Consider the following 24,455-nt stretch of genomic DNA (forward strand, 5'->3'; position numbering starts at 1 on the left):
GCGCACATTGCACCATTGAAACCGACGTTTGGCATTGGCATGAGTGACCAAAGGTTTGGCTATAGCAGCCCGGCCGTGTATATTGACCCTGTGGAGCTCCTGATGGACAGTTCTGGTGGAAACAGGAGAGTTGAGGTGCACATTTAATTCTGATGTGATTTGAGCAGCCGTGGTTTTATGTTTTTTGGATACAATCCGGGTTAGCACCCGAACATCCCTTTCAGACATCTTCCTCTTGCGTCCACAGTTAATCCTGTTGGATGTGGTTCGTCCTTCTTGGTGGTATGCTGACATTACCCTGGATACCGTGGCTCTTGATACATCACAAAGACTTGCTGTCTTGGTCACAGATGCGCCAGCAAGACGTGCACCAACAATTTGTCCTCTTTTGAACTCTGGTATGTCACCCATAATGTTGTGTGCATTTCAATATTTTGAGCAAAACTGTGCTCTTACCCTGCTAATTGAACCTTCACAATCTGCTCTTACTGGTGCAATGTGCAATCAATGAAGACTGGCTACCAGGCTGGTCCAATTTAGCCATGAAACCTCCCACACTAAAATGACAGGTGTTTCAGTTTCATTGTCCAACCCCTGTATACCACACGGGTGTGCCAGAGAAACAGAATTTGTACAATCTTTAATAAAATATCACAGTACTGACCCCAAAACAACATAACTTAGTTTCCATCAAAACAATGCAAATGCACGAACTCACCTCAGGATCTTGGATGCTTAAAACTGAATGTGAAACCGGCGGCTCAACCAATTTTCTGATTAATTGGCTAATGGCGGGGGGCACAATGGTGATGTCACAGCAAAAGGACCATATACCATCTTGTGTCAAGTGTGTTTTTAAAGTGATTGAGCATGTGAACAGTATTTTAAAAAAGCTTCCAGTCGGACTCAAGCTGCTTCCTGTTTCTCGCACCCAGGTTACGTTTTTCTATACTACGCTCTTTACTGCAAGAGCTATTAAAGCAGAAAACCCCATCATAGTTCATGTTCAAATACCATTATCTAAGCCTGCATCTCTATCTAAATCCCATCAAGGTTAATGATGGGGTTCTATTTGGAAAACAATTCCCAGTGTTGAACGTGCTTTAGGAAAATAATTATGCTAGCTATGACAGCTATATGCACTCTCAAGTTATAAGGCAACACAAAATATTGTATCACTCGCACACCATGAATCAGCAAAAAAGGATCCTGCCGGCTTGGTGGGGCGGACACAGAACTTCCCAAACGCTGATAAAGTGCCCTGACAACGCGTGCTGGGTCATTTCCTGAAAGGCTTAAAAGTGTTGATGCTTACAAAGAAAAAATTGTGTTTACTCTTGTGCTAAACTTGTTCAGCCACTTAACTATCAATCTGTGCAATCACCACAGTATAAATCAAAATGAAACAAAGTAACTTTAGGGCCTGAAAATAATAGTAAACAAATACTCACAAAACATAAAATCTACTTATTCAACACAATTATTGTATTATTTACCCGCATAAAACTAATGTTGCTTTATCAAGTAGGAGCAATATACCTCTGAGGCTACAGCATGTGACTGACTGTTGACAGAGTTCATTGTGCCTCCAGGAACTTCATGCATCATTTGTCGTTGTGTACTTTTTAAATTTATGCCTGATGTCCAACATCCATAAACCTCACGCCATTCATGATAAAAAGAGACAAAAACTATCTGTCCTAAAAATCAGTTTACACAAAAATATGTAATCCTTTTTCCTTTTATCTTTTTTTAGGTTTACTTTTAGAATGTTCTGTGAATCTTAGGTAATAAGCTCACTTCTCCATCCATCGAAAAGGTCTGAAAAGCCAGGTGGGGACAAAACGCAGACAAATCAGAGCACTGGGCATTTAACGAGTCAAAACCGTAAACCTGAAACTCATGGAGTAGATATGATTGTAAAGCACTCAGCCATAGAGAAGCTGTATGTGTGTCCAGACCGGCGCTGCTGGATGCCTTCGCCGTGGTAACCGATGCCAAGCAGCAGGTGAGAGGAACGCGAGATGCAGGCGGGGATTCGGGTCAGAGCAGGAGCAGGGGGGTGTGGGCCCTCCACATATTCACGTCTGACCACTGTGGCCTAACCACAGCTTATGGTAAGAACAATATTCTGGAGCATCTCTGCCATAAATGTCTCAGTAATGTTCTGTCAAATGATTTTGCAAGGTAGAGAACCAGAGAGCAAATGATTATTCAAATTTAACAGCTAATGATTTCAAAACGGGCAGCTGCTGATGCTCTATGTTGAACCAAAACAACCAAAAACGGATCAATCTTAACAAGAGATCCATTAGCAGCTATGAAAACATCTAATGTATACTGACTGGCAGGAAATAGATAAGATCTGTTCTTAAATGAACACCGCTAAGAAACCACAGCTAAAGGTCACCCCAAACTTAAAGCAATAACGAACTGTCAGCTCCCTGTGGTCCAAAGGTTTAGGTCTTCTTCGCATTAAAACAAGCATGAATGTTCTGCTTTTAAGGGCTCATCAACTTTGGAGTTCATATTAGATGGTTTAAAAGTCAAATTATTAAAACAAAATATTGGTTTTCAAAGCCTACACCTCTAATTTCAGTAAATATGGGATGTTTTATATTATACACGATTATGAAGATGGGCTGGTTAAAGTTATTAGGTTTTAAAAAGTAAAAAACAGCCTGCATTTTCCCTAATCCTGTTCCTACGGTTTGAGTTTCGTTTTTGATCAGATTCTAGAGCAGGGCTCTTCAATCGGAGGCTCCCGGGCCATAAGTGGCTCATGGGACCTTCCCCTATGGCTCCTAATTATGATAAAGAAGCAACTAATGTTTTTAAAAGCAGGGTTTAGCTGTTACCCATTGAATATTTGCATTTAATTTCCTCAACTGAATGACACTTAAAGTACCAGTTATATTTATTTACATCTATATTTCTTGTCATTAGGTTTGGAAACTTTGTACTTTTTACATCACTCTCCACAAATAACATCCCATAGAAGAAAATGTATCCTTCCTTGCAAAAGTTAAATTTACCGACAGTAAACAGATACTGCTAAACACCTTGCAGGTTAACAGTTTAGGGCATAAAAATATGCTTCTCTTTGTGAAAGTGAGGCATTGGGAACTTTATCCCTCATGAATTTACACAAAACTACCATGTATTAATATTACAGAAAGTTATCCTCTGTGCAGGCAGATTTATGCGTGTTTTTATAGAGATGCTGCAGCTCGTTAAAGCTTCCTACCTTCCTGGCCGTCCCTCTCAGATGAGCTGCAGAGCCTTTTTGTTTTGCAAAATGTCACACAGGATGATGCATCGCTACAACAGCGCTAAACCTGATTTATATCAGTTAATTAGGGACATGAGACAAATAGCAACAACAATATGCGAAGAAGGCGCAGATGGTCTGCTGAAGTGCATCTGGTAGCATGTAGAGCCACTTCCTTCAAACCCACATCTTGTAGTCAGAGAAGGATTGAGTGATTCATTTTGTGCCAACTGGGAGGTTTATAGGCATCACATTGAGACCAAATAGTAAGCAGACTGTCTTTTTAGTATGAATGTGCAGGTTGGATCTGCAAAAAGTAAAAAGTTAACTTACGTAACGGCTGTGAAACCCATCAACCTGCTACCAGCCTTCAACCAAGTGCTCAACAGAATAATCGGTCTTCACACACAGCTTTACATAAAAACACTTTTTCCTTTTGGTAATTATTGTTTATATTTCAAACAGACCTTCTGTTTGGTAACTCTCCCAGTTCAACGATTAAACACCTCAGTACGGTAACTGACAAAGACAGCCAACAGCTGCATTGAACTAGTATTTGGTTCATGTTACACTGGCTTTGAAGAACGGAGGCGGTCTCCTAACAAAGGCTTGATGTTTGTACCCACCACAGCGATGTCGCATCAGTTACTACTTCCTGAGGTTGTCTTAGTGAGCTGTAGGCAGACTGACTCAGTTCATCACTTATTCCCAAGATCAACTAACTGCTACACTGGAATAAGCACGATGTACTGCTAATTAAGTTTGTTTGTTTGATAGATTATTAACCTGGATCTATCCCTCATTCAGGCAAGAAAGGGCTCCTGAACTTAAAGAAGTAGAATATCTACACGTAACAGAGAGCTTGGTAAAGCAATTTCAAATTTCAATTTCTGTCACATTGGTAAAGTTTGTCCAAATTTCTTTGGCTGAATCTATGAAATGTGACTTTTTTCCTACAAGTTAATCTCAAAATAATAGACAGATAATCCAATGAGGGATCCATCTCTTTGTTTCGCTCTCAGGTCCAGTTTCTTTAAAAAAAAAAAAAAAAAACTTTAAAGAGTGTTTCAATTATCTCTTATTAGAATAACAAAGGTTTTAAATTTTTGCACAAACGTTAAATGAGACATGAGAAAACAGTTTGGGTAGTAGTCTTGAATCAAACAAAGCATTAAGGGATTGCAAGATTTTCCCCATCTAACTTTCATCTGATATTTATTGAACCCAAAGAAGTGGGTGAAAGAGCATATTGTTGGTTGACACACATTTATACATAAATGACATAAAATGTCAAGCATCCATAATTTAGATGAGTTTTCTAAAATTGTGAGGAACAATAATCTGATTAAAATAATCAAAGATTATGTAGAGAATATCAGGCAATTCTGATCTCTGGGTGACCGATGGGGGCATCGCTGCTTTTAATAGGGAGACATAATTAGTGTTAAACGCTTAACCTGTCAGTGGTCATAATGATATGTCTGACCACTGTGAGTCTAAATAATGTAATGGTTTCTTTTTCTCTATCTACTTAATCTGGGGTAAAAGTTCTCCTGCCTGGTTCTGTTTTCCTAAATTCCAACTGGAAAACCATGAAACGGACTCGGGTATCTACCATCACTCTGAATGTGCATCACAACAACTCAGATTTCCACAAACCTTTCTTGAACTCCTCCAACATGGCATCCAGTTTAGTGTCATGGAAGACGAAGTGGACTGGGTGGTTGTAGAACTTGGTGATGGTCTTCAGGGTGGTGCAGTCATCTGGATCCACGAAGGCCAGGTCCTTGACGAAGAGGATGTCCACTATGTTGGAGCGCTCGTCCTCGTACACGGGAATTCTGGTGTAGCCACTTTCCATGATCTCAGACATGGTGTTGAAGTCTAGCACGGTGTCGCTGCTGATCATGAAGCAGTTTCCCAGAGGTGTCATGACATCCTCCACCGTTTTGGTCCTGAGCTCCAGTGCACCTTGGATCATGTTCAGCTCCTCTTTGACCAGGTCGTTGTAGGGTTCGGTCACTTTCAACATTCCCACCAGTTTCTCCCGGTTGTACACGGTTCCGATCTCCTGGCCCAGCACGCAGTCAAGGATCTTGCTGATGGGCCAAGACAGGGGGAAGGTGAGCAGCATGAAGAGCTTGGTGAGCAGGATGGTGTTGGCACCCACTGCCAGACCGTGCCGGGAGCACAGCGCCTGGGGGACGATCTCTCCGAAGATCACGATGCCGACGGTGGACGCGACCACAGCCCCAAGTCCGGACTTGGTAAGGTCGTCCAGGAGGATAGTGAGGGTAGTGTTGACCAGGACGTTCCCGAGCAGCAACGAGCACAGCAGGTAGTTACCCTTTCTGCGGATGGGCTCGATCTTCCGGGCGTACTTCTTCTCCTTCTCCGTGCCGCAGCTCTGCACGATGCGGAGCTCCATGGGGTCCAGCGCCATCAGCCCCAGGTTGAGCCCGCTGAACATCCCGGACAGCACCAACAGGCAGCAGATGAGGATCACCTCCAGCCAAATAGGCATCAGAGACTTCTCCACCTCCACCACCCGAACTCTGCCGTCCTTGTCGTCCAGCAGGGACCACTTCTGCTCTTGGGGGTCGAGGACGCACAACCCGAACACTTTCACAACTTCGCTTTTCCGAAGCTGCTTGATGGTGAGGTTGACAACTCCGGCGGTGTTTTGGTTGCTTACCTGCATGAGCCCCTTCACTAATATATCCTTCGATTGTTCGGGACAAGTCCTGTTAAAAGGAACAACGAGAGCGCCGAACTCGTCATCCTCTTTATCACTCGCGTAAAGTTCTGCGAACCTGATGAGCTCCGAGCTGCTGGGAAACAAGTGGAGCCCGTAGAACCTGAAGAGCAGGTCGCTGCCCTCCGTCACCTGAATAACTCCCGTCTCGGTGGTCACGGCCGGCCTGTTGCTCTTCTCCAGCCGCATGCCGAGTATCCGAGTGATGCTCCTCGACTCCGGAACCGCTGCCTCAGCCTCCCTGCCCACCAACACGCAGAAAAACACGAAGAAAGTCAGAGGAAAGCCCAGTCCACTCGAGTCTGTCGCCATGTTTGTTTCACTCTATGCCAGCGGCCGAACTGACGTCAACTACTCCTTTCCAAGGGCCCGCCCACTAGCTAGCATAATCAGACTCAGCCAATCGGCGGTCGTTACGTCACGCCAAACTTTGGACCAGGCCCCTTAGCTTAGATTTTTTTAAAGTCTACTGATGGTTTTTATTCTTAAAGTAGTCTCATCCGAGCCAGTGGGTAAACAACCAATTTGTACAATTTTTCACCAATTTGTTCAAACATTTTACGCGTTTCTGCTTAGATTTCGTAATCATATACTTAAACCATAGCGTTTCAGTTGATTTAGTGATGTTTTTTATTTATGATATAATGAAAAATAATCAAATCTTACATATAATTTAATTTAAACTATAATGCATGTATTTAGTTTGGAATCTGTATGATTCGAACGAATTGGCTTTGTAAAGTAAGTAAGTAAGTAAGTAAAATTTTATTTATATAGCACCTCTCAAGACACAGGTCACAAAGTGCTTCACAACACTAATACAAAGTACAATTGGAATAATATATTTATATATGTAAAATAGAAGAAGATAAGATAAAATCAAAAATAAACTAACCAAACGCAAGCCTAAAAAGATTAGTTTTTAGCTGTTTTTTAAAAGACACCACCGAATCCGCAGTCCTTATACACAAGGGGATAGAGTTCCAGAAAAGTGAGACATGTGTTATGAATTGCTGCTGTTTAAATAAATTGAATTGAACTGCTTTGAATTAATTTAACTGTTTAGTGTTTTCTGAAGACTTTGTATCAATTCGCCCGGTTGGCTAGTTTGTACACCCACTTTTCCTACTTTCATTTAGTATCGGTAAACAAACCATTTTGTATAATTAAACGATTGTATATCAGTTTATTTCTCTTTGCAGTTTGGTAATTTCATGAATTTTGAAACTAGTCTTTAAAAAACGGCCAAATCCTATGATTAAATTAAATTATGCATCATTTTCTAAAAAGCTTTTTTCCACCTTGGCAGCAAATGAACTCTTTGGTCGTTTTAGGGAACAAAAAAGGAACCTTCACTGAAACATAGCATTATGTAGGCCTGTTTTCTTACGCGTTGCACTTCTGTACAGACGTTTTAAGCGACCCCCTAATTTCTGAAGAAGCTCTCCGCTGTTTTCTCCTGGTTTTACTTTTGCCACCCAATTTATATACAAATAAATCCAATCAAAATCAAACGAGATAATTAAGTTTAGGCCTACAGATAGTCTGATATGAAAATGAGAGCAAATACGTTTCAGAAGAATAATATTCATTTAATTGTTCTGATAATTACTTAACAATTTCAAACCCATGTATTTAAACCATACAGTAGTATATGTTTTTTTATGAATCAACTTAATAGTAAGTTGAATTATATATTTCGGTAACATCTTACAAACAAGTGATTACGTTAATCATGACGTTGTCACTGTTAGATTGTCCTATCTTTAATTTTGGATGCTAATTAATGGCTCATTAAGAGCAACACAATAACTACTAGTACAAGTTTGGCAAGGCAGTGAAAGAGGCCAAACGACTGTACTCTGAGAAGCTCCAAAACCAGTTCTCAGCCAACGACTCTGCGTCTGTCTGGAAATTGCTCAAGCAAATCACCAACTACAAGCCGAAAGCCCCCCACTCCATCAAAGACTGACACCTCGCCAACGACCTGAACGAGTTCTACTGCCGCTTTGAAAGACAAAGGGACAGTCCTGCAACCATCCCCCACGACACCCCCCAACAGCTGCAGCCACAATCCACCACCCCCACCTCCCCAACCTCAAGAGGGGCCTTGGCACCTCCAACCCCCACCCTGAAGTTCCCCCCCACCAGCCCCCTACCCATGCCAAGGACGGCTCTTTCCATCCAGGAGAGGGACGTCAACAAACTCTTCAGGAGACAGAACCCCCGGAAAGCTGCTGGACCGGATTCTGTCTCACCAGCCAGCCTGAAGCACTGCGCTGATCAACTGTCTCCAGTCTTCACAGACATTTTTAACACCTCACTGGAGACATGTCATGTGCCAGCCTGCTTCAAGTCCTCCACCATCGTCCCTGTTCCCAAGAAGCCAAGGACCACAGGGCTTAATGACTTCAGACCCGTCGCCCAGACCTCTGTGGTGATGAAGTCCTTTGAGTGCCTTGTGCTCTCACACCTAAAAGACATCACCGACCCCCTCCTGGACCCCCTGCAGTTTGCCTACAGAGCCAACAGGTCTGTAGATGATGCAGTCAACCTAGCCCTTCACTTCATCCTCCGGCACCTGGACTCCACAGGAACCTACAGGTCCTTCTCAAAATATTAGCATATTGTGATAAAGTTCATTATTTTCCATAATGTAATGATGAAAATTTAACATTCATATATTTTACATTTATTGCACACTAACTGAAATATTTCAGGTCTTTTATTGTCTTAATACGGATGATTTTGGCATACAGCTCATGAAAACCCAAAATTCCTATCTCACAAAATTAGCATATCATTAAAAGGGTTTCTAAACGAGCTATGAACCTAATCATCGGAATCAACGAGTTAACTCTAAACACCTGCAAAAGATTCCTGAGGCCTTTAAAACTCCCAGCCCGGTTCATCACTCAAAACCCCAATCATGGGTAAGACTGCCGACCTGACTGCTGTCCAGAAGGCCACTATTGACACCCTCAAGCAAGAGGGTAAGACACAGAAAGAAATTTCTGAACAAATAGGCTGTTCCCAGAGTGCTGTATCAAGGCACCTCAGTGAGAAGTCTGTGGGAAGGAAAAAGTGTGGCAGAAAACGCTGCACAACGAGAAGAGGTGACCGGACCCTGAGGAAGATTGTGGAGAAGGGCCGATTCCAGACCTTGGGGGACCTGCGGAAGCAGTGGACTGAGTCTGGAGTAGAAACATCCAGAGCCACCGTGCACAGGCGTGTGCAGGAAATGGGCTACAGGTGCCGCATTCCCCAGACCTGGGCTACAGAGAAGCAGCACTGGACTGTTGCTCAGTGGTCCAAAGTACTTTTTTCGGATGAAAGCAAATTCTGCATGTCATTCGGAAATCAAGGTGCCAGAGTCTGGAGGAAGACTGGGGAGAAAGAAATGCCAAAATGCCAGAAGTCCAGTGTCAAGTACCCACAGTCAGTGATGGTCTGGGGTGCCGTGTCAGCTGCTGGTGTTGGTCCACTGTGTTTTATCAAGGGCAGGGTCAATGCAGCTAGCTATCAGGAGATTTTGGAGCACTTCATGCTTCCATCTGCTGAAAAGCTTTATGGAGATGAAGATTTCATTTTTCAGCACGACCTGGCACCTGCTCACAGTGCCAAAACCACTGGTTAATGGTTTACTGACCATGGTATCACTGTGCTCAATTGGCCTGCCAACTCTCCTGACCTGAACCCCATAGAGAATCTGTGGGATATTGTGAAGAGAACGTTGAGAGACTCAAGACCCAACACTCTGGATGAGCTAAAGGCCGCTATCGAAGCATCCTGGGCCTCCATAAGACCTCAGCAGTGCCACAGGCTGATTGCCTCCATGCCACGCCGCATTGAAGCAGTCATTTCTGCAAAAGGATTCCTGACCAAGTATTGAGTGCATAACTGTACATTATTATTTGAAGGTTGACGTTTTTTGTATTAAAAACACTTTTCTTTTATTGGTCGGATGAAATATGCTAATTTTGTGAGACAGGAATTTTGGGTTTTCATAAGCTGTATGCCACAATCATCCGTATTAAAACAATAAAAGACCTGAAATATTTCAGTTAGTGTGCAATGAATCTAAAATATATGAATGTTAAATTTTCATCATGACATTATGGAAAATAATGAACTTTATCACAATATGCTAATATTTTGAGAAGGACCTGTATGCCAGGATCCTGTTTGTGGATTTCAGCTCTGCCTTCAACACCATCGTCCCAGTTCTGCTACAGGAGAAGCTCTCCCAGCTGAGTGTGCCCGACTCCACCTGTAGGTGGATCACTGACTTCCTGTCTGACAGGAAGCAGCGCGTGAGGCTGGGGAAGCACGTCTCTGACTCCCTGACCATGAGCACCGGTTCCCCCCAAAGCTGTGTTCTCTCTCCTCTGCTCTTCTCCCTGTACACCAACAGCTGCACCTCCAGTCACCAGTCTGTCAAGCTTCTGAAGTTTGTGGATGACACCACCCTGATCGGACTCATCTCTGATGGTGACGAGTCCGCATACAGATGGGAGGTGGGACCATCTGTTGGACTGGTGCAGCCAGAACAACCTTGAGCTCAACGCTCTAAAGACAGTGGAGATGGTTGTGGACTTCAGGCAGAACCCGGCCCCACCTGCCCCCATCACCCTCTGTGACTCCACAATTGACACTGTGGAATCTTTCCGCTTCCTGGGAACCATCATCTCCCAGGATCTCAAGTGGGAGCCAAACATCAGCTCCCTCATCAAGAAAGCCCAGCAGAGGATGTTCTTCCTGCAGCAGCTGAAGAAATTCAACCTGCCAAAGACTATGATGGTGCACTTCTACACAGCCATCATTGAGTCCATCCTCACCTCCTCCATCACCATCTGGTACGCCGCTGCTACAGCCAAGGATAAGGGCAGGCTGCAGCGTGTCATTCGGTCTGCTGAGAAGGTGATTGACTGCAGTCTACTGTCGCTCCAGGGACTGTACACCTCCAGGACCCTGAAGCAGGCAAGGAAGATTCTGGCTGATCCCTCCAACCCTGGTCACAAACTCTTTGAGACTCTCCCCTCTGGCAGGAGGCTGCGGTCCATCCGGACCAAAACCTCACGCCACAAGAACAGTTTTTTCCCATCTGCCACCAGCCTGGTTAACAAATCCCGGAAAACCACCTTGACACTCTCCCTTTTTTTGCTGACAGGACACCTGTGACCTGTAACTCTATGAGTTACATTAACGCTCAGCTTGGACTCCTGCTTTACTTGCACAATGATCACCTGCACTGTTGTATTGCTCTTGCATCTTATACTGCTCTATATTTACTCTCACTCACTTAAAACTGTGCACATATATTTATATTATATTATATTGTAGATATGTTTATACTGTTTAATTTGTACTGTATTGCACCGACTACGCCAAAACAAATTCCTTGTGTGTCCAAAAACGTACTTGGCAATAAAGCTTTTCTGATTCTGCTTCTGATTCTGAAAACTATCAGCAGGGCTAGGCAGAGCAGGGTGATCAGAGTTCAAATGATTCTCTTAGTTGGAGTTATATCACCACCTTGTGGTGAAATCATGGAGGCAACTTGGTTTTTGACATTTCCTATTGCTTAATTTGTTATTCAGTCAGGGTCTGGTGTCCCACTTTGTTTTGTACGTAGATATTTAAGAGAGAAATTATATTTTAATGATTTGTTTCTAGTGGAAAGATAAGGGAAAGTCCTGTTCTCTCATACAAAATCCACTCTGTTAGTGTAAAACCAACAAAGATTTGATGGTTACTAAAATACTCAACAGAGTACATATTGTTTTCTTCATAACTGTACATTATTCATCCATCTTATTCATTGTCTTTTACTTATCCAACATTGAGTTGCCAAGATAAGAGGTTCAAGTTAGACATCCCTCTCCTCAGCAAAACGCTTCTGCTTTTTCTGTTACATTACAGATTATTTCCAGGGCAGAAGAGTTTATTCCTCCCTCCGTGTTCTTGCTCTGTCCTCAGTCTGATCTATGTAACAACATCAGAACATAAAGAAATAAATCAGGCTTACTGCATGTTCTACGAAACAATGAAGCTGAACATCTTTAGGATAACACAGTAAAACTAAATGTCCTCCTTGGTGGAGACAAAGTCTGAGGATTCTGAGGGTGAGGCAAGTCCATTACTACAGCAGAGGTGGCCACAGTTGTGAAAAGGCTTCCTGGTGGCCCAGTGTGAAAAATGAACAACATATGCCCTCAAAGAGTGACTGGAGAATCTATCGAGGGATCAGACTTCTCAGGCTCTACTGGGATGCACCAACCAAGGAGCTCATGGTGGATTTTTACAGGCGCAGACCCTCCGCACCAACACTGGTGAACATCTAGGGAATTGACATTAAGCTAGAGGATTTTTAGAAGTACCTGGATGTTCACCTGAACGATAAACTGGACTGGAATCACAACCCTGATACAGGAAGGGTCAGAGCAGACTCTACCTGCTAAGAAGACTGAGATTTTTTGGAGTGCAGGGGCTGCACCTCAAGATCTTTTTTGACTCTGTAGTGTCATCAGCCATTTTCTATGGTGTTGTCTGTAGGAGGAGCAGCTTACCCAAAGCTGTAAGGAAGCATTTACATAAGCTCATCAGGAAGAACAGCTCTGTTCTAGGTTGTCCCCTCAACCCAGTGCAGGTGGTGGGAGACAGAGGGGCTCTAGCAAGAATAACATCAATGTTGGACAATGTCTCCCACCCCATGCATAAAGCTGTTGCAGAACTGAAGAACTCCTTCAGTGACAGACTGCTGCATCCTAGGTGCAAAATAGGAGTGTTATCATAGGTCCTTCCTCCTAGCAGCTGTTAGACTTTATAACCATAACTCCTCTCAACTCAAAGAGCATTCTCTTCTCATTTTTGTTTTTTATATTTTTAAACTTTTTGAGAATCTGCATGCTTCCATTTGCCTGTCACTTTGCTGCTGCTCCTCCTGAACAATAAAGGTATTATCCATCATGTGGGTGGTGTTCATGGACAGAATTTTAATGTTTTCTTAGGAAAAGGAAGGCGTCTAGATAAGGAACTCCAGAATGTCGTCTTTGTATTTTTTGATGATGTGGTTCTGTTGGTGTTTTTCAGACAGTACCTTCAGCCTGCAACAGTGCATTTCACAATGAAGTAGGAAACAGCCTGAAAGACAGTCAGCTCTTCTGAGTCTACGGTCTTGGTTCTAGACCTGAAAATATTGATAATCATGCGGAAAAAAAACAAGTTGCCTCTTTTGTTTTAGTATTTTGCCTTTACCATTTGAGAATTGACTAATATTCTAAATTTTACTGTGGGCTTCTAACATTTTTGATTTGGGTGATCAACGACAGGAGAAACAAGCTTAGCAGTCAGGATGGGACTGCATTTTTTTCCTCCACCTACAAATCGAGATAATGTTTCACATTCTGGCCGCATCAAGTTTTCCAGAGTCCAGCTGCTGGAAAAATATGTTGATTTGGCTCAAGTCCAGTCGTATCTAAAAGCCTACAAGACTCTTATGACAGGGGCAGTGGTTAACGTCTGTCACAGTGATCAACTTTTATGCCCATATTGCCCAATGAGTAGACATTTTAGAGATACCAAAGAATTTAACACTAAACTGGCAATTTCTTTGGAATATTATGAAAGCTACCATGTAAAGTAGAGCCAGGACAACAATGTTTTCCTATTGAAACATACACAGATTTAGCAGCAGCGGCTAATTTCTGCGAAAAAGTATTTACAATCCTTTTCTACATTTGGTTAAGTTACAACGAAACAAAGTAGCACATAACTGTCAGGTGAAAGGACAATGATACATGGTTTATCACATTTTTACAAATAAAAATCCCAAAACAGTTGATGAAATCTTTCAACAGTTAATGAACAACTGTCATTTGTGCATTTTACAAATCTGGACTTTATGGAGGAGTTGCAAGAAGAAAACCATCATTTGACAAAAAGCCATTAGCAGTTTTCCACAAGTTGTGTTGAAAAAAATGCAAACACATGGAGGGAGGTGCCATGATTGAGACCTTAATTTAAGTTTATGGGTTGTGTGAAGATGGCTGTATGTGGGAGAAACTAACCAACTGTAACCAACATAAAACATGGTGGTGGCAGCATCATGCTTTGGGGATCCTTTTCCTCAGCAAGGACTGATAAGCTGGTCAGAGCTGAGGGGAAGATGGATGGAGCGAAATACAGGTCAATGTTAGAAGAAAACTTGTCAGAGGCTGCAGAACATTTGAGTCTGGGACAGAGGTTCCCCTTCCAACAGGATAACAACCCTAAACATACAGACAGAGCTTCAGTGGAATGGTTTAGATGAACGCAAATTCATGTGTTGGAATGGCCCAGTCAAAGTCATGACCTAAATCTAATTGAGAATCTGTGGCAAGACTTGAAAATTGAGGTTCACAGACACTCTCCTTTTAAACTGACTGAGCTTGAGCTAGTTTGCAAAGAATTGGCAAAGATTTCCATCTCTCATTGAGCAAAGCAGTTAGAAAGGTGACACAAAAAGTTGGTCCAGCAAAGTATTAACTAAGGGTTGAATTCAAATGCATGCCAGACATTTACGATTTTATGTCATGCCTGGCAAAAAAAAAAGTCGCTACCAAAAAAAAAAAGGTCACACACTCTAATATTTTGTTGGACCGCCTTTAGCTTTGATTACGGGACACATTCGCTGTGGCATTGTTTCGATAAGCTTCTGCAATGTCACAAGATTTATTTCCACCCAGTGTTGCATTCATTTTTCACCAAGATCTTGCATTGATGATGGTAGAGTCTGACCACTGTGCAAAGCCTTCTCCAGCACATCCCAAAGCTTCTCAATGGGGTTAAGGTCTGGATTCTGGGGTGGCCAATCCATGTGTGAGAATGATGTCTCATGCTCCCTGAACCACTCTTTCACAATTGGAGCCCGATGAATCCTGGCATTGTCATCTTGGAATATGCCCGTGCCATCAGGGAAGAAAAAGTCCTTTGATGGAATAACCTGGTCATTCAGTATATTCAGGAAGTCAGCTGACCTCATTCTTTGAACACATACTGTTGCTGAACCCAGACCTGACCACTTGCAGCAACCCCAGATCATAGCACTGCCCCCACAGGCTTGTACAGTAGCCACTAGGCATGATGGGTGCATCACTTCACCTGCCTCTCTTCTTACCCTGATGCGCCCATCACTCTGGAACACGGTAAATCTGGACTCATCAGACCATATGACCTTCCATTCCTCCAGAGTCCAATCTTTATTCTCCTTAGCAAACTGAAGCCTTTTTTCCAGTTAGCCTCACTGATTAGTGGTTTTTTAAGGCTACACAGCTGTTCAGTCCCTTGAGTTTCCTTCGCATTGTGTGTGTGGAAATGCTCTCACTTTCACTAATAAACATTGAGTTCTACTGTTGTTTTTCTTCGATTTGATTTCACCAAACGTTCAGGATTTTTTTCCAGCCACATTTCTTCCTCAAACATAATGGGTCCCCACTATCCTTCCAGTTTTCAATAATGCGTTGGACAGTTCTTAACCCAATTTTGGTAGTTTCTGCAATCTCCTTAGATGTTTTCTCTGCTTGATGCATGCCAATGATTGGACCCTTCTGAAACAGACTGACATCTTTTCCATGACCAAGGGATGTGTTTTTCAACATGGTTGTTTAATAAATGAGAAGCAACTCAATGCACTAGTTGGGGTTATATAACTTGTTGCCAGCTGAAACATAAACGCCCATGCGGTGTAAGGATCTGTGCCATGTCTGTTTGTTTGGTGATGTTTACTATGCTTAACCTCTAGATGGAGAGGAACCTGGAAGAGAGGTGACAGGTGTTTTCTATTCCCCTGATTACCTGCTGAGGAGTATTTAAGGAGGAGGCTGCCAGCAACTCACTGCCAGAGTGTTGCCTTTAGTGGATTACCTGAACCTGACTTTGCCTTCTGCATTGAACCCTGCCTGGATTACCATCTTCTGGAAAGAAGCGATCCAGCTCCATGAACAAAGACTCAAGCCTTTTGTTACTTCGTTGGATCACACCGGCTGGCAGCCTCCTGATTTCTTCGCTCCTTGGATCACCCTCCATGAACCCTGTCCACCCTCCTCCATCCACTGCACCAACTTCAGAAACTCTTGGACCAGCTAACCATCCTGACACACCAGTATTCACCATCCTCAGTCTCACGGGTAAACAGCCCTTTGGTCTCTCCACCCCCCTCCGGCGGATCTCCCCATCTATCCAGTAAGACAGAATTATTATTTAAAAATTCAGATCCTGAGTTACTCCTTGCTTACCGTTCTGTTTATTTTACAATTGGTATCTCGGTTCCAGTTCCCTGCACATTTCCTTGCATTGTAAATAAACTCATTACCATTAAACTCAGTCTCCTGAATTGCTTTCTGCATGTGGGTCAAAACTGTTCGAAACATTATGACGTGCGGTAATCTAATGGGAGGCTCGTACCTATTTGCTTAGTTAAATTCAGGTGGCGACTTTTTCTTTGGCCAGGCAATGTATTTGCACATAATAAACAACTTAAAACGGTGGGCGTGTACAAAAAAGTAAAAAATAAATGATTAAACAAAGCATTACATAGATCACATTTTTACCTGACAGGCAGGATTTAAAAAAAAAAACTTTACATCACAAATTTGGCTCATTAAACACCTCGGATCTCTTATTGGCTTCATGCATTGACCATTTTAACCAAGAATTCTCCAAGGTATCACCTTGAAGTGCAAATTATGTGTTTATTTCTTTTTGGTGAATCTGGCCTATTTATTAATGGTTGGTGCGGTTTTTTCTGCACTTACACAACTTGTTTCCTACTGTTTTTAAAAGCAACCAATGGCATCTTGGCAGATATCATGCAATCAGTCAAATAACTTGACTTTTTTAAATGTCTTTTTTTTAAAGTTCCACTTTTTTTGATAAACAGCAAAAAACAAGAGTAACTTCAGATTTCTTTGGCTTCAATTAAGGCTCAATTAAGTTGTCATGTTTCTTGTTCGCCAGCTAGAGGTCATTATAGCTCCAAATATCTTAATTAAATCTTCGCATCATGTGACCTTCCCGTCAGGTTTCCTTGTTCTGCGCAAAAATCTAATACCCAACATCTGAGGGGAGTGGAGACTCCAGGAGGGAGGAGAAACCGAGGGGAGAGTAGCAGAGGGAGGAGAATGAAGCAGGAGCCAGTGGGACTGCAGGGGGAACATTTTAGACCTCGATTCTCCTCGAAGTCTGGACTTTTTATTTCTGTTTACCGACAGGAAGACGCGCAGCTTTACGGTAAGAATCCGCCACTTGCCTTTTTCCTGAGTTTTTTTTTTTTTTTTTTTCTCGGCTTCAGTACCTTTTTGAGAGGTCAAGGTGAGGCTTTTAGAAGAAGATCGGCACTGTGAGATGGAGTTTTGGGGGAAAGGAGCTGCTGTCTCTCCGGGGAAACTTAAACTGAGAAAATAACGGAAACAATGAAAAAGGAAGAGGAATTGATTGTATTTGGGCACAGAAAAAGAAAGCGAGGTTTTCCCTAACTTCTAGTAGTGTGGTGGACTACAACACTCACTGCTCTCGGCTGTATATCTGCTTACTTTTTGTGTTTACTGAACTGCTTCCTAAATGGGTTTGAACATTTTCAGACAGGAAAACTTGCCCATTTAGTCTGTCTTGTTGTACAAAGTGTCTTAAAGTGTCCTAAAGTTGGAATATTGATAAATGATCCAGAAAACCTGGTTTTTACTCCGGGTTATTGTTTTAAAACTTCTGACTGTAAGCTGTGATGTCACTGCTAAGTCATTTCTAAAGGAGGCTTTCAAAAATTCATTCATATCCTGTAACAGAAGGTTCAGAGGCTTTTGTTTGCACAGTTCACCCTGTGAAGATTGTTCATGAGAAAGCAGCTCCAAGCAGAACTTCCTACAATCCAGTGTTCTTGATCAACAGTTCTCCAGTTGTTCTTTGGACTTTAACAGTTTTTTTTTTTGTTTTTGTTTTTTACCTAATTTGATGTTTAACTTGCTTTTCCTCAATTATTTAATCTTTTCTCTTCAACCGACATTTTATCTTAATTTTATTTAGTTCTTAACAGGTGTTGGCTTGTATGACATTCTTAAAAGATTTTTACTGTATAACGGTATACGTCGGCCACTTTGTATTGGGTTTAACCCCCTGAGAACTGCTTTAATTTTTCATGGCATAGATTCAACAAGGTATCAAACGCATGCCTAAGGACTTTGGTCCATTTGACATGTTTGCATCATGCAGTTGCTGCAGACTGGTCGGCTGCACTTCCATGATGTGAAGCTTTCTTTACACCACATCCCAAAGGTGCTGAATCTGGTGCCTGTGGAGGCCATTGGAGCACAATTTTATTGTAGTCTTCAGGAAACCAGTGTCAAATGGTTTAGGCTTTGTGACATGGTTCATTTTTCTGCTTGAAGATTGCTATACTGTGGTCAGATAGGACTCAGGTAGGTGGTGGTGTTGAAACTATGCTTAGTTGATACTAATGGAATTAAAGTGAGCTTAGAAATGATCCCCACACTATTACACCACCAGGCTTATGCTAAATTCTGACCCAACCATCTGAACTGCTAAAATCAAGACTTATCAGTAAGACATTTTTGCAATCTTTTATTATCCAATGTTGATGAGCCTGTATGGATTGTAGTCTGTTTGCTGTTCCTCATAGAAAGGATTGCACTCACCACGGTCTTCTGCTGCTGTAGCCCATCTGCTTCAAGGTTTGACATGTTGTGCATTCAGAGATGGTTTTTCTGTATACCTTTTGACTTTGATTTTTTTTGGTCCACTCAACTGTTTTCAGTTCTTTGGACCATTATCTGTAAACCTGAGGAAATGGAGTCTGTGAAAATCCCAGTAGATCAGCAGTTTCTTGAATACTCAGGCCAGCCTGACTGGCACCAAAGACCATGCCACGTTGAACCCTCAGTCGTTTTCACACAGTGTAGATGATTAAATGCATTGAGTTGCTGCAATGGGATTGGCAGATTCACTGCTTGTGCTTACAAGCAATGGAACTGATGTACCTAATAAAGTGGCTGGTGAGTGCCTGCAGAAAAACCTAAAGCCAAAACGTATAACACGATCAAACTGCTTTTATAATCTGACATAAATATCTGTTAACTTTAGATTTACTTTCAGAAGTGATGAGTAATTCTCCTTTATTTTCCACGTCATGACAGTTCCTGTTTTTTGCCATTATGAATATTTCCAAATGGATACATTTGTCTTTCTGATTCTTTCTAATTCAGGGGAAAAGGTACGAGCCTGGCTGCAGTGGGTAGCACTGTTGCTTTGGAGCAAGAAGGTCCTGGGTTTGACTTCCAGGACTCCAGGGGTCTTTCTACATGCGGTTTGCATGTTCTCCCCGTGCATGCGTGGGTTCTCTCCTGGTACTCCGGCTTCCTCCCACAATCCCAAAAACATGTCTGTTAGGTTAATTGGTCTCTCTAGAGTGCCATTAGGTGTGTGAATGAGTGTGTACATGGTTGTATGTGTGTTGCCCTGGGATGGACTGGTGACCTGCCCAGGGTGTACCCCACCTTCTGCCCATAGACTGCTGGAGATAGCCACCAGCTTCCCCGCAACCCACTATGGAAGAAGCGGTATACAAAATGACTGACTGATAGAAGCCTCCTTTCACCCAGCTAAATAGCAGTGCATAGTAAAAGATGGAGGAGGGGCTCGTTACTCTATGCTCCATACAGCTAGAGACAATTCCTCTTACTGCAGTACTTCTTCTAGCTTTATTAGCAAGACAAACTGTAGCAGTGGTGGAATTGTCTTGCGGTTTTGGAACTCGATGTTTTCACTGGTAAGCAGTTTTTAAGATGGCCATATTTCAAACAAGCATACAAAACAGTCGTATAGTTTCAATTATCTTTAATTCTCAGTGACGATGTACATCGTAAAAACAAGAAGTTCTAGTACATAACCTTGAGGTACTCATTTTTTTAAAATTTAGTTCTTTGGTCATTTATAAATTTGTAAATGAAGTTTTTACTGAAGTACCACAGATGAACCAGTTTAGTTACACCACTTCACCTTCAATTTGTTGCTTGCAATCAAATAATTTCAACTTATACAAACATTGTTGAAAAAAGACAATGAAACATTATATTTTTGAGCAATTTTGAGCATTCAGTTTGATTCCTGGAGATTATTTGAGGCCCCCTTATTTGATGTTTTACTGAGGAAATGTGACGATCTGCTGTAATCTCCTGTGGTTCAAAGATCACATCCAAATTAGCTCAGTAGATAAACACTTCCAGTTTCCTCCCAGAGTCTAAGACTGTTGCAAGCAGGTTTGTAACTTCTGCTTTCTTCAACCAGCCTTTAGGTGGGTCCAGATGTGAAGAAATGATGCTCTATATTTGAAGCATGAAGTCCTGTCACAGATGGAAGTAGAATCATTGTTTGATGCGCCCTGCTTTGTATGTTGTGCATGTTTTGGGATGAATGGTTTGCTACTGCGTACACAGAAAAAAGTTACTTTTTGCTGTGACGTCACTGTCTTGTGGATAATAGGCTAACCATCTCAGGCTGAATGATCAATGCTTTATACACAGTCTATTAGTGCCCACCAGTGGGCAAATAATTAATAGCTGAATTAATCAGAAAATACAGGTCCTTCTCAAAATATTAACATATTGTGATAAAGTTCATTACTTTCCATAATGTCATGATGAAAATTTAACATTCATATATTTTAGATTCATTGCACACTAACTGAAATATTTCAGGTCTTTTATTGTCTTAATACGGATGATTTTGGCATACAGCTCATGAAAACCCAAAATTCCTATCTCACAAAATTAGCATATTTCATCTGACCAATAAAAGAAAAGTGTTTTTAATACAAAAAACGTCAACTTTCAAATAATCATGTACAGTTATGCACTGAATACTTGGTCGGGAATCCTTTTGCAGAAATGACTGCTTCAATGCGGCGTGGCATGGAGGCAATCAGCCTGTGGCACTGCTGAGGTCTTATGGAGGCCCAGGATGCTTCGATAGCGGCCTTTAGCTCATCCAGAGTGTTGGGTCTTGAGTCTCTCAACGTTCTCTTCACAATATCCCACAGATTCTCTATGGGGTTCAGGTCAGGAGAGGTGGCAGGCCAATTGAGCACAGTGATACCATGGTCAGTAAACCATTTACCAGTGGTTTTGGCACTGTGAGCAGGTGCCAGGTCGTGCTGAAAAATGAAATCTTCATCTCCATAAAGCTTTTCAGCAGATGGAAGCATGAAGTGCTCCAAAATCTCCTGATAGCTAGCTGCATTGACCCTGCCCTTGATAAAACACAGTGGACCAACACCAGCAGCTGACACGGCACCCCAGACCATTACTGACTGTGGGTACTTGACACTGGACTTCTGGCATTTTGGCATTTCCTTCTCCCCAGTCTTCCTCCAGACTCTGGCACCTTGATTTCCGAATGACATGCAGAATTTGCTTTCATCCGACAAAAGTACTTTGGACCACTGAGCAACAGTCCAGTGCTGCTTCTCTGTAGCCCAGGTCAGGCGCTTCTGCTGCTGTTTCTGGTTCAAAAGTGGCTTGACCTGGGGAATGCGGCACTTGTAGCCCATTTCCTGCGCATGCCTGTGCACGGTGGCTCTGGATGTTTCTACTCCAGACTCAGTCCACTGCTTCCGCAGGTCCCCCAAGGTCTGGAATCGGCCCTTCTCCACAATCTTCCTCAGGGTCCGGTCACCTCTTCTCATTGTGCAGCGTTTTCTGCCACACTTTTTCCTTCCCACAGACTTCCCACTGAGGTGCCTTGATACAGCACTCTGGGAACAGCCTATTCGTTCAGAAATTTATTTCTGTGTCTTACCCTCTTGCTTGAGGGTGTCAATAGTGGCCTTCTGGACAGCAGTCAGGTCGGCAGTCTTACCCATGATTGGGGTTTTGAGTGATGAACCAGGCTGTGAGTTTTAAAGGCCTCAGGAATCTTTTGCAGGTGTTAAGAGTTAACTCGTTGATTCAGATGATTAGGTTCATAGCTCGTTTAGAGACCCTTTTAATGATATGCTAATTTTCTGAGATAGGAATTTTGGGTTTTCATGAGCTGTATGCCAAAATCATCCGTATTAAGACAATAAAAGACCTGAAATATTTCAGTTAGTGTGCAATGAATCTAAAATATATGAATGTTAAATTTTCATCATTACATTATGGAAAATAATTAACTTTATCACAATATGCTAATATTTTGAGAAGGACCTGTAAGTCCATCTGCAGGCTGATGTGGGTCTCATATGCATAGTGTAGTATGAGATTAAGTGTTATTATTATAGCATATGTGTGTATGCAAGAATGTGTCAGCCTGGCTTTGCTGAAAATCAGATCATGTTTCACTAGCAGATGCATAGAAAGACCATGATGGTGCGTTTTTACTCAAAGCCACAGTTTGTCATATGTAAGAATAGCAAGGCAGAGACAACAGTGTGACAGGGCTATTAGTACACTCTGTTGAGGCTGAGTTTCTTGTCATTTAAATCTTCTACCTCTTGTATCCTTCACCTTTTTTCACTATGAATGATCAAACAATTCCTCTAAAAATGGGTGATATTTTTGATTAGTAAATGGTGCTTAAAAGGGTGGCTTGGTAAACCTGCTTACAGGTTTGTGTGACAGGCAGCTTGTACTCAAGTACCTAAATACAGAGTTTATGTTATGCACTGACACAAAGGTCACTGGGTTTAGAAGTCTTTTAAGTCTGAATGATTCATAAGCCAGAATTAACCACAAAACTAATGCTTCTATACAGGCAAATTCATCGTTCTTGTAAGTGAGGAGAACAATTTAGTAGCCTTCTTTCCGCCAGCTGCCTGGCAGTATGCAGAAACAAGTGGGGGAGGGACAGCACTACGTTACTCCATGCTATGGTCACTCCATCACTTTCTCTGACATCTTACTAAAGGGACTTTGAACCACAGGAGCTCAATCATTCTTTCATATTGTTAACTGGCCTATGAATCAGGACTGAAAATTTCGTTGAAGCAAAATTGATTGTCTGTGAGATTTTCATATTTCTTTAGTATAGCATGGCTTTCAAGTCCAGTGCAGAAAATATTCAGAATGAGATCAGAATAAACAAATTAAATGTGATGCATTCAACTCCAACCTTCTGCAACTGGAATCGACAATGTTGAATGCTGCAGTGTTATGCAGCCACATTGCCCGACATTCATCTTTGAGTTGATCTAATGTCAAATGTGTCCCCAGTGCTGTACTATAGATCTACCACGCCCAAGAAATTGGCAAAAAAAATACATAAATCAGTCATCCCCAATTCAAAGCTCAGAGTCACAGAGCTGCATGTTCACGTTTAACTTTAATTAAACAAAGACCAGCATAACTGGAGAAAAAATGTTGCATAATCTATGCTGTATTATTTTAAAGTCCAGCTTTAAGAGGTGATTGTTAGACATGGAAGCATTTCTGCTTTAGTTTTTAAAAGGGGAACTAAGATTATTAGGCTTAGATCAATCAAATTGTCAGCTTTTTATGGGGTAAGATGAGAAGAGGAGTGGCTTTTGTGATCTGAGAGGTCAAGTGAATAATTCAGAGGTTGATTGTTTTGGGTGTTTTTGTTTAGCGCTCGGGGCTCAAAGCTTTCCTACAGTCATAACAGCGCCTCATTTTCCAACTTGTGCTCTGCTAATTTCTGTTCAGGTTACTGCTTCATATGCAAGCATAAAAAAATTAAAACTTCATCATCTCTGAGCAGCAGAGTCACCAATCAGGTCTGTTTTACAGTTATTAACTGGAGAGTTTTCTAACAATACCAAGGTGGTGGTTTAGAGTCGTTTGAATTATACGTTGACTTATTTACTCCCAGTCAGAAGAGGAATCATATTAATCAGTAACACACAGAGACCTTGAAAAACCTTCACAAACAGCCCTATGGGATTCACTGTGTTTGTTCAGCTTCGTTGTCGGTTAGTTTTAATCAGTTCTGGGCTCAGCTGAACACATAATGACTGACAGGTACATGAAAGATGGAAATCTGATAGGCTTAAATCTCAAAAACAATAATCATGCATCAACTCATGCTGGAGGGTTACTGTTATAAAGAGGAAATGTCCTTCACCTGTTTAACCTAAATCGTCACAATATTACAAGAACAACATTTAAAGTCATGATAAAAAGATACGGGTACAAACTCATTTAAATATAGTTTGACATATTGGGACATAATGAAATTGTCTTATCCACATTTCTAAACTATTTCAATTTAACCGCAAGTATACAAAAACAAAAAAGGGCTGCACGGTGGCGCAGTTGGTTGCACTGGTGCCTTGCAGCAAGAAGGTCCTGGGTTCGATTCCCGACCAGGGGTCTTTCTGCATGGAGTTTGCATGTTCTCCCCGTGCATGCGTGGGTTCTCACCGGGTACTCCGGCTTCCTCCCACAG

The 24,455-nt window shown here is 42.0% G+C and overlaps 2 protein-coding genes across 5 annotated transcripts in view; one reads left to right on the forward strand and one right to left on the reverse strand.

Moving 5' to 3' along the window:
* The window catches only part of LOC124877931 (metal transporter CNNM4), a 53,054-nt gene extending 46,675 nt beyond the window's left edge, over positions 1-6,379 (reverse strand). The window contains exon 1 of the mRNA XM_047381569.1: positions 4,931-6,379. Coding sequence (XP_047237525.1) covers positions 4,931-6,338 — 1,408 coding nt within the window. The 5' untranslated portion in view covers positions 6,339-6,379. The remainder of the gene's footprint in view (positions 1-4,930) is intronic.
* A 9,560-nt stretch (positions 6,380-15,939) lies between these two features.
* Positions 15,940-24,455, forward strand: part of LOC124878185 (phospholipid-transporting ATPase ID-like) — a 73,213-nt gene continuing 64,697 nt past the window's right edge. For all 4 annotated transcript variants that reach the window (XM_047382015.1, XM_047382017.1, XM_047382014.1 and 1 more), the window contains exons 1-2: positions 15,940-16,247; positions 17,086-17,294. The gene's annotated coding sequence lies outside the window, so the exon portion shown is untranslated. The remainder of the gene's footprint in view (positions 16,248-17,085; positions 17,295-24,455) is intronic.

The sequence above is a fragment of the Girardinichthys multiradiatus genome, chromosome 12 (assembly GCF_021462225.1).
Source record: "Girardinichthys multiradiatus isolate DD_20200921_A chromosome 12, DD_fGirMul_XY1, whole genome shotgun sequence".
In the NCBI taxonomy this organism is placed as follows: domain Eukaryota; kingdom Metazoa; phylum Chordata; class Actinopteri; order Cyprinodontiformes; family Goodeidae; genus Girardinichthys; species Girardinichthys multiradiatus.